The sequence below is a fragment of the Anopheles coustani genome, chromosome 2, assembly GCF_943734705.1.
Source record: "Anopheles coustani chromosome 2, idAnoCousDA_361_x.2, whole genome shotgun sequence".
In the NCBI taxonomy this organism is placed as follows: domain Eukaryota; kingdom Metazoa; phylum Arthropoda; class Insecta; order Diptera; family Culicidae; genus Anopheles; species Anopheles coustani.
In genome coordinates, this window is record NC_071289.1 from 39,243,987 (window position 1) to 39,262,468 (window position 18,482).

Below are 18,482 nucleotides of genomic sequence, written 5' to 3' on the forward strand. Positions count from 1 at the left end.
TTGAATTTATATGGAGAAATTATAATAGTTATTAACACCTTTCACGACACAACCTGTTAAAATTCTATGTCAAAATAAAATAACACAGTGAACATAAACAAGGAAAGCCATACTGTTTGGTATAAATAGCGATACTAGTGATCGGTCAAAAGTTTGCGCAGATACAAAACCACGATAAGAGACGTGTCTTGAATGTCCACCCTATGCTCTAACAATGTTGGTTCTTGAGGTTCTGATCTGATCTTGGTATTGCTCATAGATCGTTCTGAAGTTTATGTTCTAAACACAGGTAAAATATATGAATATCACGATGGCCTATGTCAAAATCTCATATGTGTGAGATCTTTTGTAAATTTTGCTAGCAGCAAAAACGCGACAACTGCCGAGCAACAGGGCGACACCGCAGATACTAACCATGACCTCAATAACGCAGATTAGCCTTGTCTGTAGGCTAGCTTAAAGTTAGTCTAACTTCTTGAGACAAAGTTATGGCTTGATCTTTGGGTCACAGTTTTACGTGAAGCTTAAAATCGTCAATTGAAGCAGTAGTTGAGTTGGGTTGATAAAACATTTCCAAGCTTGTTCCCGAATTTTAGTTCAAAACACCTACAACAAGCCCCTCATAAGAATTACACCAGTCAAGGTACAACTCCAAGGATTTCTTCCAAATTGGTTTTCAATAGTGATCGTTTCGGTAAGCCGAAACAACCTGTTTTGCCGGTGAGGGGGAGTGTACTTTCGCGCCGGTTATAATTTTAGTTAAACCGGTCGGTGGTCCACTCTCGGCCCGGGCCCTGCCGATGTTCCGGCTTGAGCGAATGCGCGATTGCGAAACCGATAGCGCCCGTCGCAAATCCTTGACCGTCCAGTTCAAACGCCAACTGTAACTATACACCGTTTCGTCGTGCGTTTCACGGCTATTCCACAGTACACCAGCTATAGCGGACGCATGCCGGAGACGGAGCAGAATGGGAATGGCGACAGACGCTTACTCCTTAATTGGATTGACCTACTTGCAAAAGTGCGATTTTACCTTTGCTTTTCTTCGCATAAGTAAAAAAAAAGCATGCACGTTCCAGACTCGACGTATTATTCCTCAAATCCCTTTCGCCGGCTCGACGGAGAAAGTGCAGCGCCGCGTCGCCGGCAGGAAAGATGAAACACAAGTGCAAGTGCATAGGGGGACGGAGTCTGGACGTGCACGAGCAAAAATTGAGCAAAAAAACAATCCCTACCAGGGGATTTCCTTGGTGGAGTCAATCCTACCCGTACATATGCCTATACAGACTACCCGCAGCGGCAGAGTGCTGGACAGTTTTTCGAAAGTTTCACATGCTAGGCAGCCGATAACAGTACCGACTCATGTGAACCAAAAATAAAACGCAAGCTTTAGTGATAAAAGACTGATAACAAATTAGATAGCTCGCATGAGGAGTACAACGGTGATTCAAAGTCAAGCAGAACAAAAACAAGAACAAGCTAAAACATTTTATAGGACATTTCTGGAATAAACAAGCTGTTATGAATTCCACATATGATGAGTCTGTCCGACTGCAAAAAAGTTACCGAAAAAACCTAGTCCAAAGCGACAGGAACTGAACATGAATAAACTGTTTTGGTAACATAAGAACAATGACCAATGTACAAAATATTCCTTAAAGATAATAGACGTGCACAATGTGCATGAGTCAGTATTCTTTTTAGGGAGTGATTCACGAGCTACAAAACTGGGAAGTTTTGCTGTTTGTGATGCAATATTTCCCAAGAAAATTCTATATAATTTTAACTTTTACGGACTTACATCATCTTCATAACTTAATACGCCATAGAACTGCATTTTGCGTACTTTGAAATACTCTTTGCAAAGCCGTTGCAATTTAGAAAAATGTGTGAACAGTGTTTCATGTTGTGATTTGGAAAACAAAACACAAATCTATTTTTTTTATAACCATTACAACTTTTCTACAACGTACACGTTTTATTCGTCGGTCATTTTTGCTACATGGTAGGATTTGTTGACGTTGTTGTCGTTTCATACAACCATATCAGCTTGCAGGGCTGTTTCTTACATTTCTTGTACGCTGTTGTACAAACTCCCGATCAACCAACAACGTGCTGGTGTCTGTCGTGGGAAGTATACGTGAGTACGCACTGTTATCAGTTGGACGACTTCTGTTTACTGTGAGTTTCGTTAAGTAGCATACGGTTAATGTACTTCACAAACAAAGCACATGCTTTAGCTGCCAATAAACAGGCACATTTGTCGATTAGTATCATACCACGTTGAAGAACAATGTCAACTTGGTTCGGGGATTTAAACTATTGCTAATACTTTTCATATGACGGTTGTACGGTTTAAACAATGTTGCCGTTTTTTTATATTTTTTTGTTTCATATCCATTCGAGCGGGGATATTTTTGTTACACAAAACTTTGCAGTTACTCATTGGTTGTGGTAGATTAAAAGAATTCACAATTATCGTAATTTAATGTTCTTGATTTGGAAAAGTCTTTGGAGATTTATTTTTAGAAGAAAAATCCTAATTTTTCTTCTAAAAATAATAGTGAATACATACATGTAACAAGAAAATGAGTTATTATATTCGCTTTGTTTTTATCAAGCGTTCATTGTCGTCCGTTCATTTCCGAAGCTACGTCCGTGTCAAGCATTTCCGTTTTTAAATCTCTGGTTTACATCAGCTGTCCGTCCGGCGGTTGAAAGATAAATTTACAACCCTGTGGGCAACAAACTGTGGCTAATCCGGTGTAAGCCACCCGATGAAGATGTCTTACCAGGTGTACCACGCATCAATCCGACGGCAAACGCTTTCTTTATCGCAAACGAGCATTGTTTGCCCTTTTCGAAGTCATTTTTATTTCTTCGCGTACGGTTTAAGCTGACGTGTTTTGTTTCCTTAGCCGGTTCCCTCTCACGACATCACCACCGCAGATAACCGGTTCCTTGCGAGAGGTAAGAAGAAAGCTTCAATTGTAAGTCAGCCCTAATCGGTTCTAAGGTGCGGTTTCCCGTCGTAAGCTGGCCAGGGGAGTTGTGGACTCGCGTCGGGGGTAGAAAAAGCGGTTCAAGTAAACATTGCAGCCGATCTTCCATCGTATGATAAGCTCGCAAGACGCTTGGGGCTGTCACACGCACACAAATCATAGCCAACGATCGGAGCAGTGTGTTTACAGAATCTTTTAGTGCCGCGTTTCACTGCCACGTGATGCTTCGCGTCTCGGCAGGCAAGTCGAGGAGGATCAGTCGAGGTTAATGGAAAAATTTGAAGCACGTCACTGAAGGTTCTGTCCCTCGCTAGATGTGGAATGGCGTGTAGTTTGTTCAACATTAGTTTTGCAATGAATGCCCATGAGCCAACAGAAAACTGCACCGTTTACCTGCTCTTGTTTCACACTTCCACGGTCCAGCAGGAGCTCTAAAAATAGAGCCCGAGTCATTTTATGGCACGACGGAAAGTGTAACCTTGCCGCGGTCAGATTATTACGTGTTATTTGAGAGGAGCACATCGCTGCATAACCGATGCGCGAAACGATATGTTTAGTGACGCGTCTTATCTTTTTCTTCCACAGAAGGACAAACAACACCAGGAGTGACGTGTCGCGAGTTTGTTTTGGCAAATGGCGGAAAAAGGGTTGTAAGGGGGCGACTTTCTTGTCAGTCAAAGGTAGCTGCACGAAGGGCAGCGAGGAGGAAATATATATAGAAAGGAAAACTCCACTTACCATTGCTTGCTCGATTTTGTTATCGATGGCAACCGCACTCGTTCCAGAAGCACTGCAATTAAAACAAAGATAAGTTAATCGACGATACAAAGGTAAGTTCGATAAAGGGTGTGCGATTTGTGGTCGTGCGCCAGTATCGCACCAGTTGTTCTAAAAATAAATTTTGCAAATGATGCTATGAAATTATGGTTTATCTTTATCGTTCGAAAGGGGTGGTGGAGGGAATGAGGGAACTATGATATCGGGCGGCATGGATTAAATTTACGATTGATGAATCGCTAAGCGGATGGGTTTATCATTGAAGGTGAATAGACCCGACTGCTTTATTGGTCCGAATCGGATCGAAGTTTATGTTTTATTACTCCGTTCCGGTGGAAGGGGAGTTTAATCTGTTGATTGACTTATGCCAATATTTACGATATTACTATTGCAGAAACACGAATGAGTTAATGAAATAATGAGCGATTGTTTGTCAAAACAGGGAGTAGAACAACGAATACGCTATGTCTTATATGCTATTATCGTCAGGTTTTTTTTCTGAGTTCTTCTGTTATCCTTCATCAATGTGAAACACTCATTTCCAGACAATTTGGCAGATCATTTTGACGGATAAATGTCAGTAATTCAAACATACAGATAGTTTTACATATTATAGCACGTTCAATGCTATATTGCTTTGAACCCCTTTAATAAATATAGATTTTATATAAAGAGCAAGACATAAAATGTGTTATAACAAAAGTTGTACTATAAAATGCTTTGAATGTTTCACGAAATTACTCTGAAACTATTTAGGGTGTTTATTCAATTAAATTTGCTCCTTAATTTGTTACCCTGTAGTGATCTCGGTTACAATAAAGGAGTAAACTTAACGGCAAGACCGACCTCACAACCCTTTAAGTCATCGCCAAGAAGTCGACGAAAGAAACACAAACCGTACGACGGAAATCCGCGTACAGTACATTAAACTATACACCGCGATGACGACGTGCACACACATCTGGTGTCAGATGTTTGAAAAGTGGAACGCCGACTGGCTGACGCAATACGCCAATATGCCCGAAAGGAAAAAGCATCTTCAGTATTGACACGGCCTGCAAAAGAATCATGTTTCCCTGGCCCGGGTCCGCGCTCACAGCTGGGTTCGCCAATTAGTCAGCAACGTGCTCAACACAGAAACCGCCACCGATTCGCGGCGCACACCAAACAGAAGCATGACATCGGTGGTCTAGTGTTATTTTTTCCCTGTAGTTTCGAGCGAGCTGCAGCTCAAGCTTCAAATGCCCCCACGAGTGTCGATTGAAGTGTTTCGTCATACGTCTTTTCTTCGTCACCAGCGAGGGGGGAAGGTTTGTTTGTGTTTGATTGATGGGAGGGGGGAAGGTGTGACACTGATTCTAAACCATCTTCCAAATCTTCTTGTCTTTGTTTTCGCCGGTGCGACTTTCGTTCCCGTTTCGTTTGCGATGCTCATCCCATTCGGCTTTCATTTTGCGCATTCTAAACACACACACCTTGCTGTTGCGTGTTTCGCCAAGTCGATGCGGACGTTATGGCCTGCCACTTAAAAGCCTGCAGAGCACGCAGATCACGAGAACTCCCTCACGCCATTCGTCGGTGGGTCATCGGTAATGCAGTCGAACTAACATTCGAGATCGATGTAAAACAAATGGCCGACGACTACGTCGTAGCAAAGTACCGAAATGAAGAAGTGAAGAAAACAATCCAGCTCATGTTTGTAAAAACAACAAAAACACACACGGCACATAAACCTGAACAATTTATTTAATTCAGGCGCAGAAAAGCGTGTGCTAAAGTACGAGAATCGCAATGCGAAATGCGAAAACCTACTTAGGAAAAGGCGTCACGCGCGCGAACCCAGAAGTCGAACCCATGGATCGTGCGTCGTGATTAAAATTTTAAATTCTGCACGCAGTCCATCGATCACCACGCACACCCCACCCCCTCGCCATTCACCCCTTGCGCATGCCGGCGAGAAAAGTGGAGTAGTACTAAAAGGACGCCAAGCGCTTGTGGGGAAGACGACGGGTATCGCATCGCGCAAACATTATCGAACAATCGACTGGCGGACTTCGAAACAAAGAAAAAAAACCCAGATGATGATGGTTTTAAAGATTCCGCGCGTGCAAACAACATGACTATGTGTGAGTGAGTATTACGCTATTTTATCGGAAAAAGACCCAACACGATCGTGTAACCGAGGGCATCTTGTTTTGCTCGTCCTCGCGTCACTCGCGATTCGATCGGTTTGTTATGGTTTGGTTTTATTAATACTTCAACCCGATTGTTTGGCTCACCAGGCCGACGTTTCTTTCTTCCGCCCTCCCTCCCCCGCACCCTACACCGTCTGTGGCAGCCCAATTTTCACCCGTTGTGCGAGTGGGGATTAAATAACACTTCGGAAAAACCAGACCCGCACACACGCCGTACACACCGTCACACTGCGAGCGACTTCCACCAAAGCGGGTTGGAAAAGCGCGTGCGAAAAACAGAAACACCACCAAAATAATAATAATCGCCAAACATAACACAACGGGGCCCCAAAACTGAGTTATGATTTTCGATGGCAAAACGTTGCTACCTCACCAGTGCAGGGCTGGAAAAGCATCTTTTTCTTATTTTTCCTCCTTTTCCAGCGCGGCTGAGCAGCTGAGCCTTTGCGAGGATCGTAACTAAGCACCAGCCAGTTTGCAAGTTCATCACGAGAAAGGTTAAGTAAGACAGCTTTTTATTATTTTTCTTTCTTTACTCTACGCTTCACCATCGTTCGAAGCTTTGTGCCAAAACGCTCAGGGTTAAGTGTGCAGTAAATGGGGAAATAATTTACGGCGAAGTCTACCCGAAGTTACTGCCATGGACCATGTTTGCACCCTTGAGAAGTAGGTGATGTTGAATTTACATCATTCTCAACGATGAGAACGGAAAAATTAAAACAATAAAATATATATGTAAAAGCATAATGTTTGATGATGAAATAAAGAACTAATATTCATTGGATCTGTGTTATATAGGTTGTAAGTAAATGAAACAAAGTGGTCTAAAGAAAACTTAAGACACATAAAAATGTTGAATATAAAGTGAACAAAATTGCGTTGATCCAAATTAGAATTTATTAGTTTTTGGTTTCAAATGTAGTTTTTTACTATAAATCAATTATAGATTTTTCTTACGGTGTATTATTTAAAAACTTCAGTTTGAAAAACACATTCATTAGAAGAAGAAAAAAATATTATAAAGGGGACGGGAAACGAAGCGTAATCGCTTGCGTAATCGTGTTATTCTGCTGGTCAATCTGTCAAAAAGAATTTTGGCACACCTACCCAATAATCGCATGCGTAATCTTGTCAGAACGTAAACGAATCAATAGTTAATTCGAATCCCAACCGAAACCGGACCCTCTCCTGTACGAGAGGAGTGACTATCCACGTACAACAGGGAAACAAGTCTCGTAAGCCCTTACAGGCAGGCATGACCAACAAGGTCGTTACGCCAAGAAGAAGAATCTTGTCAGAACGTAAACGAATCAATAGTTAATTTGAATTCCAACCGAGACCGGACCTTCCCCTGTACGAGAGGACTGACTATCCACGTACAACAGGGAAACAAGTCTCGTAAGCCCTTAACGGGCAGGCAAGACCAAGAGGTCGTTACGCCAAGAAGAAGAAATTTAATATTTTGTCAACCTATTTGCACGCAGACAGCAGAAAATTTTCAATGTTTTGAGTATGTAGTATAATTTCAGTATCTCTACAATCATGTTTAATTTTGTTGAGGTTTGAAAAGTTTTAAACTTTAAATCTAGCTGTTTTCTTAACACTTTGTTGACAGACGCTTTCTGGGAGAAATATGATCCAGTCACCGCAATCAAAGTATGCGTGGATCGAGTTGCTCTTATCTTTGCCTACCGTGTGTGGTGTTGCTACGAACATGTTCGTCTTGCCGTCACAACGTAAAGCCACGCCATCCCCCTCTGTCAACAACGTGTTAAGAATTTCTTTAGATAACGACGGTTGTGGTTATTACCAGATTGTCATTTTGAAATCATTAAACGTTATTTTGTCTCGAACGATAGAGTATTTTTCCATTTTCGATTTGTAAATAACATTAGAGAAGAAGAGGGTTCATTTCGTCAAGAGATCGAATGACTGATAACTAACTTAATTATTTTGTCTGAAAAACTGAACGGAAAACGATAAATGTATTCAAAGTATACGTTATTTAACACATTGACCGCTATAGTTATCATTTTTGATAACCAGCTGTGATTAGTTGTAAAAAAGTGTTTGCTCCAAAAGTCAATAGAAAAGCAACTAAAAGCTAAAGTAATTATAAAAGCTAATTCTTTGGAAATTTTTGTCTTTGTTTCTATGTTAATTTCAAAAATCATCGGTTTAATAGATTTTACAAACATTTTATCAGAAATGGCTTGACTGACTGCTAAGCATTTTTTAATTTTTTTTGATACAATCGTTTTTGATGCAATTTGTTCATAAATCATAAGCTTAGACTTGTTTTTAAACCAACAACGAATAGACTAAGCTTCCCTAATGCTTAGTTTAGTAGTAGAAACAGAATAGAGGTAGTGTGTACATCGAAATCTTATTAACAACCGTTGCACATTGTCACAAACAACTATTTTCCCTCCACTCCCACTTTATATCAGGTGCGCAAATTTTTGTGTTATACATATGTGTCACACGTGTGTTATACATATTTAAAAAAAAAATTGAGTTTCATATATTTCATTCAAGCACACTTAATGAAACTATTCTCCATCAAAGGTTGCAAAGAAATATGTCCTATTATATCACCGTTTCATATTTGCCTTCGACTATCATGGGCCAATGAAAAGGAAATCGTAATGTGTGCCAGATGATTATGATTATATCTGTGCCGCAGTCTATGCAAACAACAACGTGCGACTCATTCTGGCATTCCAAGGGCTCGCCGGCCTAAAGGTTGAACTGAACCGACCGGGCCGGCTCCTCCCCTGGCAATCCCCCTCGTATGGCGATCGGTAAACCCCCAACGGAACGGGGCATGAGGGATTTCTGTCTCGAAAGGCATCAATCAAGTCTCTCCCACCCCGTGAACGCGCGACGCGAGGATGATTATTAGTTTTTCAGCGCCTTCCCGTGTGGTGGCCTTCTTAGTTCGACGGATGTCAAGGAGGGCAAAGGGAGGGCGAGAGGGAGTTTCGCACCATTTGCAAATGGCGTTGGTGGCGGCCGCTCCTGCTCCTGAGGTCTCTCCAGAAAGTGAGACGCGAAAAGGTGGCAAACATAGAAGCACACACACAAACACACACACATAGTCGTACGCCATTAGACCGACAGCCAGACAGTACATATTGCGCAAGTCGCTTCCATCTTTGCTGCCGTGCGCTGATTTTACCCCAACCCCCCACAGCATGCCGCCTCCAATTCTGAGGCCGGACATTTTGGGCCGCAGCCTTCGTTGGCCGAAACGGGGGGCGGAAGGTGTGAGAACGGGAACGGAAGGGGGTCTTTTGTACCATTTCCAGGCACGGATTGATGGACGGCGGCGACGGTAGCAGTTTTCACTTTTCATTTGCTGCCTTTTCTTAAAACTCTCACTGTCATTCGCGAAGGTTGGAGCCCGAAGCGGTTGAAAAGAAAACATATTATGCCACGTCCACAATCCAACTATACACCCATAGGGCCGTGGGGAGGGAGGAGCACCCATTTCCAGCGCCATCTTGGACGGGAAATCGTTCTCGAACGAAGGGTTGAACGCGCCGTGATGTGGAGCAAACCAAATGTTCATCAATATTGCAGAGAGCAGCTTTCGTTCGGAGTCCGGAGTCGCATTGGTTCGGGGGAAAGAAATCGCGACAAGACAAACCGGGTGGTGTGCACCGGGTGGGCGAACCGAACCGGAGCCTTTTCCACTTACTTTGGGTAGAAGTGATCGATGTACTTGATTACGACCTCCCGCAGGATGTCCTTCTTGCCGGACACGGAGTACTGGTGCATTGCCATTATGTCGCTTTTCATTTTCGCTGCGCTGGGTTGTACTGCTGGGGGTGTGGAAAATCGGTGCTCCTTCTCGTTCTTCGACCAAACGTTTTATCCTTTTACTTTTCCGCAATGGAATCGACGACCGCAGAAGAATGTTTCGCTCGGTGGTGTTGACGTAGCCTTTCTGTTGTGCAGTCGGATTTTCTTTTCACCCAAATTTTCCTTCCCGTCAATGCACACATTAATAATGTACACACACACACACGCACTCACACTCTTCTCCTTTGGTGGCCCCAACAAATAAAACGGACCGAGGACGGGCGAAATATAAAACCAAGACACCGAGCTCTGGGAAAAACAAATTGCCCTTAGGAAACCTTTGTAAAACGAAACAATTTCGTCACTAAACACACGAAATTGAAATCACATTTTCGCTTCCAAAGCCAATAACGCACATCACGATCTTTCTCTCTACTATTTTACTGCCACTCGTGTCAGTCGTTGTTCTCTCGGGTTTTCTTCTCCGCGTTGGAAGATCCTTTTGGTTCGCACGGGAAATTACTTTCTTCCTTTCCTGTGGTGAAATTAAGTTTTCCACACTTCTACACTTCCTCGTGCGCGGCGAGAAGCTTGCCTGGTGCCTTTGCAAATGCCTGCACCTCACACATCTGGTGGATGAACCCCACTTGCATTAAACTACGGTTGGTTCTTCCTCCCGTACGAACACACCAAGAAGGGTGCGAGAGGGAATGGGCAGGGCCTTGGGGCAAGTAAACGCACACCAGCACGCGACGATGGCACCCCGCCGATGCACGAAGGCAGCTTCCGCGAGGCAACGGCGACAGCGAGGAGGAATCAATAATACCGAAACCAAAATGGCCGAGCCAGGGCAGGTTGGAAAATTGCTTCTTGCACTCGGGGTGGAAAAAAAGGGATCGCGGTTGGGTTAATTTTTGGGCTGCCCAAACACACAGACACCGTCAACGAGCCGCAATCTCCGGATATGCACAATCCACCAACTCAAGGCTGATGCAGAGCCGTACACTTCGCCGTCTTGTCGTCGGGGGAACAGTCACGATCGCGAAAATGGATGATTGGTGCAGCGGCGTGTTTTTCCTTCGATGCACCAGGGGGTCGGTTGTTTGGGTGAGTTGTCCCGGGAAACGACGGGACACAAACCGACACACCGAGACACTGGGTCGCGCAGTCGACGGAAGGGTGTGGGAAGAAGAGGAAAAATGGATGGCCGTCAACGGGACACGAGAGAACCCGCTACTGGCTCTGATTGTCGATCGCAGCCCACCAAACTGCCAAATTGGCCACAAACATTGGACACTTCGAGCCGCCGAACACAACACACGCACAGGACGGACGAGGTGGCGTCGTTGCGTTGCACACAATATATCTTTCCTGGTGCTGTTTGGCGAGTTCTTTTAGCCCCAAAAGGCAGCGAAAGCAAACACAATCACTTTGGCCCTGGTTTGGGGGGCTTGGATTGAGAGCACTAACAGAAAAGTGGACGTATCCTTCGGATTAAGAAAAGTACACACACACACACACCCACACGCACACACGCACAGGCGACTCCGACGACGCTGTACGCAAGCGAGAGTGTTGATCACATTTTTCAAAACCCTTCGAACAACCGACCGACTAGAGTTTTTCTTGCTTTATTTTGCCCCCTTCGACACGAGAACGAGAAACGCAACGCTTTTTCGTCGTCAACGATGCGATCTTGCTGACCGCCACCGCCTTTGGCAGGTTTTGTTTGGGACAGGTCTTGGGCGAAACGAACAAACTACGCCGTCACGACGAGCGAGAACTTTCCTTTCGAGTTTCTTTTCCCAAGCAATTGACACGAGAACTTTTTCGTGAATTGGTGAATCGGTCTTTCTTCTGCCCACTTAGCACACGGCACGGGTTTTTTTTTTTAGGTTGTTAGACCTGCGTGGGGAAGCGGAAAGTGGGGCCTAGGCACTGGGCAGCTTCTTGACTCCAGGCCGTGGGAGCAACAGCGAACACCGAGACGGAGCCGTCGACGACATGATGCTAGTTATTCAAAAGTCCGCACTTTACTACGGGAATGTGCGGCTCACGATGCAGTTATTTTCGAGCCAACCAGCAACTCTCCCTCCTTCTCTCTGTCTCTCGTTTTTCTTCCGTCTTTTTCCCTCCCCTCTCTCTCTCTCTTTCTCTCTTCGCTTCGGGGGGGAGCCGCGTACTTGGAGCGCCCGCGCCGTTGATGGTGGCGTGTTGTTGCTTCTCTCTTTCGCCATCTTTGCTCGGGCCGCTCGGGCGGACCGAAAATCCCACCGTTTTTCCACACACCCAGGGTAACTTTTCCCCCAACGAAAAACCCAACCGAAACCCCCCCCGACATAACCTGCCGTGGTGGAGTGGGTCTTTTGCTCACGAGCGAACGAATTAAGTCACGAGAGCGAATATCCTTCGGTGTTTTCTGTGTTGTTGTCTTCATCCCATGTTCCATCTCTCGCCCTCAAGAACTCTGCGAAATGTGTTTGGGAGGGATTTTTATTTCTTCTTACTAGCGAAAAGGCAAGAAAGGTGGAGAACGAGAGAAAGTGCCAATAGCGTCAATAGCTGTTTGGGATTGTGAAGGTTGTGTTTATTTTATCACCCGTTGGGCAAACCAAAAGTGAAGATAAGCACTTCTCTGGGAAGGCTAATTAACATGGGAGACACGCATCTTTCAGGCTCACCACGGGACTCCCTCGAATGAAAAATGTTTAGATAAAACTCAAAAGAAATGGAAGAGAGTGCCAGGAAGGACGGAGGCGCGTCATGCACCAAAAAGTTCTTGAGCGAAAATGTGTTGAGATAGGTTCAAGTGCTGGTGAGAAGACGAAAAAAGTGTCTTCTAAACATTTAAAATACAGATACAGCCCTTGTACCAAACAATGCGAACAACGCACAAGTTAATGAAAAGCTGCAGTTCACACAACGAAACCGTCGATGTCCTTGAAACGCACACAGAAACCATCAACGATAAAGCGTCCCCCACAGCATCAGCCGGCCCATTCTCCATGGTTTTTGCTCCTTTTCTGCCATGTCGCCAGTTGGAAAGTAAAAGTTCTCGTCCGTCGGCTGGATGTGTTGTAAAAAGGCCGATTTTTTTATCGGCATTTAAATCATCTGTGCGCGCTCTTTGAACGAACGAGATTTAAATCCCACGAATCTCTCTTGGTTGCGCGGCCGACGAAAAAGTCGGCCGCTTTTATATGCTCACCGCCAAAAACCTGCCAGCATAAAATGCATCTTTCTCCTTGGGGTAAGATAATTCTCCCCCGAATTTACTCTCTCTCTCTCTGTCTCTTTCTCTCTCTGTCTCTCTCGTCGGTTGCGACGTACTTTTCATGTCTGCCACTATTCGTGCTCCTCGGTGTGTGCGTGTTCTGGCCACTGCTTCTGGTGCACGAGAGCTCAAGAAAACATAAACAAACATAGCTGTATGGCTCCCCCATCCACCCCATTTCCTCCCTGAAAAAACTCATAAACTTGGGTGGTGTAACCCCCATGAATTATGCTGCCATTCTTGCTATGCTCGCTATGCGGTAGCTTATCGTGGAAGAAATTGCAACACACTCTTCTCCACAACACGGTGGAGAAACGCGCCAGCCAGTGCAGCACAAACCACACGTACACACACACATACACAACCGTGGCATGGTGCGATGGAGAAGCAACGAAGAAAAACATGGCCGGCTGTCGGTTTGGCGCATGGGACCACCGCTGCAGTGGCACGAGGGAGGTACGGTGGCCCTTGGAAAGGAGTGGAAGGGACGGCAGAATAAGGTTAGGTTTGCAAAGCGACACTCACCGCGATGGCTAAGAAATGGCACACACGTGGTTGGTAACTTTTCCGTTCCATTTCCAGTGTTGCAATTTGTACGCTGGAGTTTTAAATAATGTAAGGTGGCCTTGCGCACTACACCTACAACGTTAAACGTCCTGACGCTAAGAAGTTGCCCACCACATAGCCATTCTTTGAATTAACACACATAAAAAGTATCTTAACCCCGTTTAACTTTGCTCGCGAAAGGCTAAAACGGACGTTTCACGATCGCGCTCAGTTCGCCGCCGGAGCCAGAAAAATCCGGATCGAAAACCACTTTTGGCAGTGGGAAAATAAGGAAAAGGCACAACAGAACAAACAAACTTCACCGAAAAGGAGGTTTATTTCTGCTATTAAAAAGCCGAAAAAGCCAGCCCCGATGCCGAAACAAACCGGTGTGCCACGTTTATTTTCAACTCCCAAGGACGGGGGGACATTGAAATATGGTAGCAAAACTCGAATCAACCATCTGGCCCCGGGTGTGTGTGTGTCGGTGTGTTTGCTGTGTTGCTGTCTGTCTCTGTTTTCTGGCGGTCAGTTCTTTGCATAAGTCGAGTGTTGTATTTGGGGCTGTTTTTTTTTTCTTTAATGTTATGTTTCTTCTTTCTAGCCGCGAAGTCGTCTCGATCGAGCAGTTAAAAGTCTCGCCGGTTTGACGTTTGGCGGCGAACGAAAGAACGACGTGAAAACCTTCGCCAAGGATAAGTCCCGGTGTGTGCGAAGCGCAACGAGAGCCATTTTGCATGAGCGAAGTAGAGAGCAAGAGAGATGAAGAAATGGAGGCACATTTACAAACACCACGGATCGTGTGGCGCAACTTAAGCGCGCGGCGTCGAGAGGAGGTTCTCTCTACGCACTACACGTTACGAACCGGCCCCGATATGTTGCTATATTAGCTCATACGGGAAAAAGCAAGTAAAAGTTTCAAACAACACCCCCTCTCCCTCCCAGCACCATGGCAGTGTGCAGATACGCACACCGAGGCGTCGAGCGTAAAAAACGTAAAATGCCGGCTTGATGATCTTCGGGATTGTGTGCTCGAGAAGAGAAAACGAAGCGAAGAAAAAGGAACGGCCATTCGTTCGGGGCAAAAAGTTGCGCAGAGCAGCAGAGTGCAGTAATGGATTCCGATGGGGAACCCGGGCGGTGGGAGGCTGCCCCGTGGTAGAGAGAGGGTGCGACGTCTTGAGGAAGACGACGGAAGAAAACAAAAACCGAAGGAAACAAAAAAAAAAAAACAGCTGCCACCGCGCCGTCATCGTCGTCTTCGTTCGCTGCTGACCTAAATCTGATGTTACACGGCTCTCCTGCATTCGCTTTTCCTACCACCACATCTTCCTCCTCTCGGCTACTTCCGCCACCGCCACCGCACTACCATTAATCTTCATCTTCTCGTCTCGCGATCGGTTGCGATCGGCAGGGGAGGAAAAAGTGCGTACACATCCACCACTAGGTACGCATCCCCTCCTCCCCATACCCGTCGGGCATGATCACCAGTCTGGCGGTCACGTTCGATTGTGCGTCCGTGTGTGTGTGTGCAAACCGGAGCCACGGGCTCGATCAGTTCGTACCGATTAGATCCGTATAAGGTGCGCACACGGGGGTATTTAGCCGTTTTTCCTGGTGCGATTTTTGTTTAACAAAAAGCTTGCCACCTCCTCCTTCTCCTCCTCCTCGCCCAAGAGAGACGGATCGAGCAAGGGAAGCGGGAGGGAATAAAAAAATCCACCGAATACCTAATTCGAAACCAACTTTTACCACGTTTGCCTCCCTTCACTCCTAACTGTTAACGAACCTGAGGCTGCTCTTGAGCTTGAAGCATCCGTCGTTTCGGGGTTTCGAGTGCCTCGTGGATAAGTACAAGAAACCGTTGTGCTTGACCAGACGTACTTATTTAAATTGTAGATTAGAGTGGAAGAACAACCTAGCGAATACATCGAGCGGGGAATTTGCACGCAAGATAAGCAGGAGAGTTGGCTACATTCCTTTTCTTCATACTATTATGTGTCACCTGAAACGTACAATACAGCTAAAAGCCATGTTTTACAAACGAACTACGTAACAAACAACTTTGGTTGCAGTGAAATTAAACAAAACATAACACTGTTTAAAGCGTTATAAAATCGTTGATTAGTCACATATTTTGCAGACTAAGATTAGTCCTTTAATTGGATAAACAGTCAAACAAAACGAAAGTATGGGGCAAAATTGTCAATCAATAAAGAAAGGTGAAAATAAATTATAAAACATACTCGATCATAATATGGAACAACTTTCCCCGCAAGAAACGATGCTATTTAACGTGTTTTTGTTACTTGGCAACTTAATTTTCAGATTGATTTTAAGTATCTATCAAAGATCATGAATTTTAGATTGCTTTCTAAAAAGAGGAATTTGCAATAAATCTTACTATTATCGTAACTACACAAACATAAGAATAAGGCCAAATTAAAAGATAAAATGAATTAAAGCTATATCTTTTTTCGTTGACATACCAATTGCTAACAGCAAAAATAGAAAAAGAGATAATGAAATATAAGAAAATGCAATAAGTTTTATCGCTACTAGTGCGTTACATTCCAAGAATTGATTGAGCTATTACAACATCGAATGAAAAAGAAAATAAAATGACCAAATATTTAATGGAGCTAGCTTTGAGCATACGTCTAAAAAAGTTATACTATTTCACCATGTTAGCGAGATTTCTAGGACTAAAAGTACAGATAGATGACACCAACTTTCATTCATCAGAAAATTTCATTCGTCTTCATTTCAGGGAACTGAAAGTTTCCAATCTCATCACGCATATACACGACTCACAGCAAATTAACGCTAACTGTCAACCGGAAATGATGAGCCGGTAAACAAACTATGCAGAATTGTAAATGTGCTAGATTATTTCATCTCTAAAATTGATAATAATACTCATTTAGCATTTGTGAATCATGCGAGTGAACTTAAATCACATAAAGGATTGTGTTCATTGTGTTGAACGATCATTTTAAATGATTTTATACTGTTGACTCCTTCTAAAGCTGTTAGTCCAATAAATAGAAAGAGCAGTAAATTTCATTACCTGAAATAATGTTTTAGCCTGGCTACGTTAAGTGAAATTTTAGTTAAGCAACTTAAATTTGCTTTTTTATTTTGGGTTTAGACAAGATAAGTTTGGTTTCACTTGAGTGAAATTAATGGTTGACAGTTTTTTTTGTAAGTGAAAGTTGCAATCGTTTAAAACCCCTTTAAGGCAAGCATAGAATTCTAAATTGGTGTTGAATTCTACTTTAGTTTGTTGCTTCTACGATATTTGGATTTTCATCAACCAAAACGGCGAACGGTAGTAACGTTGTAAATCGGTAAGAGTATGTGGGCATAACGTACCGTGGGAAATGTTGGGTCAGGCAATACAAATGCGCGCCAAACAGGAACCACACTGGCAGTGACGTGTTGAACTATGTTCATGCAAATACAATGTCTACAGTCTGTCCATTGTTTGGACCACCGCGAATGGTCACGTTAACGCGTTCATTTGTACTTTTCGAAGTACACCAAAATTACTCGATTGAACCGTACATTTCCTTTGCCCATCCAATAAAGGATCATCGTCGTCGTTCTTCCAGCAACTTTCCACCTCAGCACATCAGCCGGAAAATTGTCCCTTTCGAACGAGGATCGAACAGTAACCGTTCTAATGAGCGAAAACGCACGTAATAATTCACGCCGCAGGAAGAAGGAAAACCGCCGTTAAAAACGCGACCAGTTTGCGCCAGTTTTAGGGGGTGGAAAGTCAATGAACTCCTGCCACGCGAGGCCACCACTAGTAGCGCGCGGTCAGAAGCGGTCGTCGGTGGGGGGAAAGGGAAGTTTTCCACAACCAACGGCAGGACTAACTTGTGGTGTGATTAGGTTGTTTCGCACATTACGTCTCCAAAAACCATGTACATTTTGTAGCACACAACTGGTGAAAACTAAACACGGAACACTGGCGCAGGAGGGTTTTCCGAACGCAACGTCAACATGATTTTCACGCACGTCCTTGCCAGCATGCACATTAAATCGCAATTCTCCACAGTTGGCGCTTCTTCTCACCGCACCAGTGACGCTTTTCCAAAGTTTTCCGCACAGCTTAGGTTAGTGTTTTTCTCGGTTTGTTTGCTTCAATGTTTGGTACCAAAGCAGTGGGAAGTGGAAAAACCAGCGGTGTTGCTGCAGCGCGCGAGGACGACGAGAGCGTAACGCGTCCATTAGCCCTCGATCGTGGTTCACATTTCTCAAGGCTTCAGTCGCCGAACTGTGGGCTCAAACGAAGGTGGCGGGGGCGGTGGTGGTGTGCCTAGTTTTTCCCACTATCGATTTGACAGGCGGGCATGCGCAGGACCGCGGGCGAGAGAAAAACGAGACTCACGAGCCGGAGAAAAGGATTCTCACGCGAGAGAGAAAGTGTGAAGTGCGAGAAAATTAACGTCGTGAGTCGTGATTTCCACGAGAAAAACCCCTGACCTAGGTCGACGCGGGACGACGAGATGTGGTGCGATTGGCGAGATTTTTCCACCGATTCCACCGGGAGGCCTACGTCATCGGCTCCTCGGATGAAGGCTCGTACAACACGCGAGCCGATTCACGATTGGTCGACGGGGAAGAACTCCGGTGAGTGACGGTGAGATAAGATAAACGTTATTAATAGCTCATTATCAATCGTTTCCTGCATTGGAGCAGGCGGCTTGTGAATCCAAAACTCGTGTGTTAAAACGTGCTGAGGGTTTATAAAAGTAATAAACATGAGTAACAGACGGTAAAACTGTCCGTAGGAAATATGAAATGTAACAACAGAGCTCCAAACGCACAATTGCAAACGAAGGTAATTTGGAAGCTCACAAAACACACCGC

At 44.6% G+C, this 18,482-nt stretch overlaps 1 protein-coding gene across 1 annotated transcript in view; it reads right to left on the reverse strand.

Annotated features, from left to right (window-relative positions):
• Nucleotides 1–18,482, reverse strand: part of LOC131264372 (TSC22 domain family protein 1) — a 55,847-nt gene that overhangs the window by 9,245 nt on the left and 28,120 nt on the right. Inside the window, exon 3 of the mRNA XM_058266674.1 lies at nucleotides 3,741–3,792. Within this exon, the coding sequence (XP_058122657.1) occupies nucleotides 3,741–3,792 (52 nt within the window). The remainder of the gene's footprint in view (nucleotides 1–3,740; nucleotides 3,793–18,482) is intronic.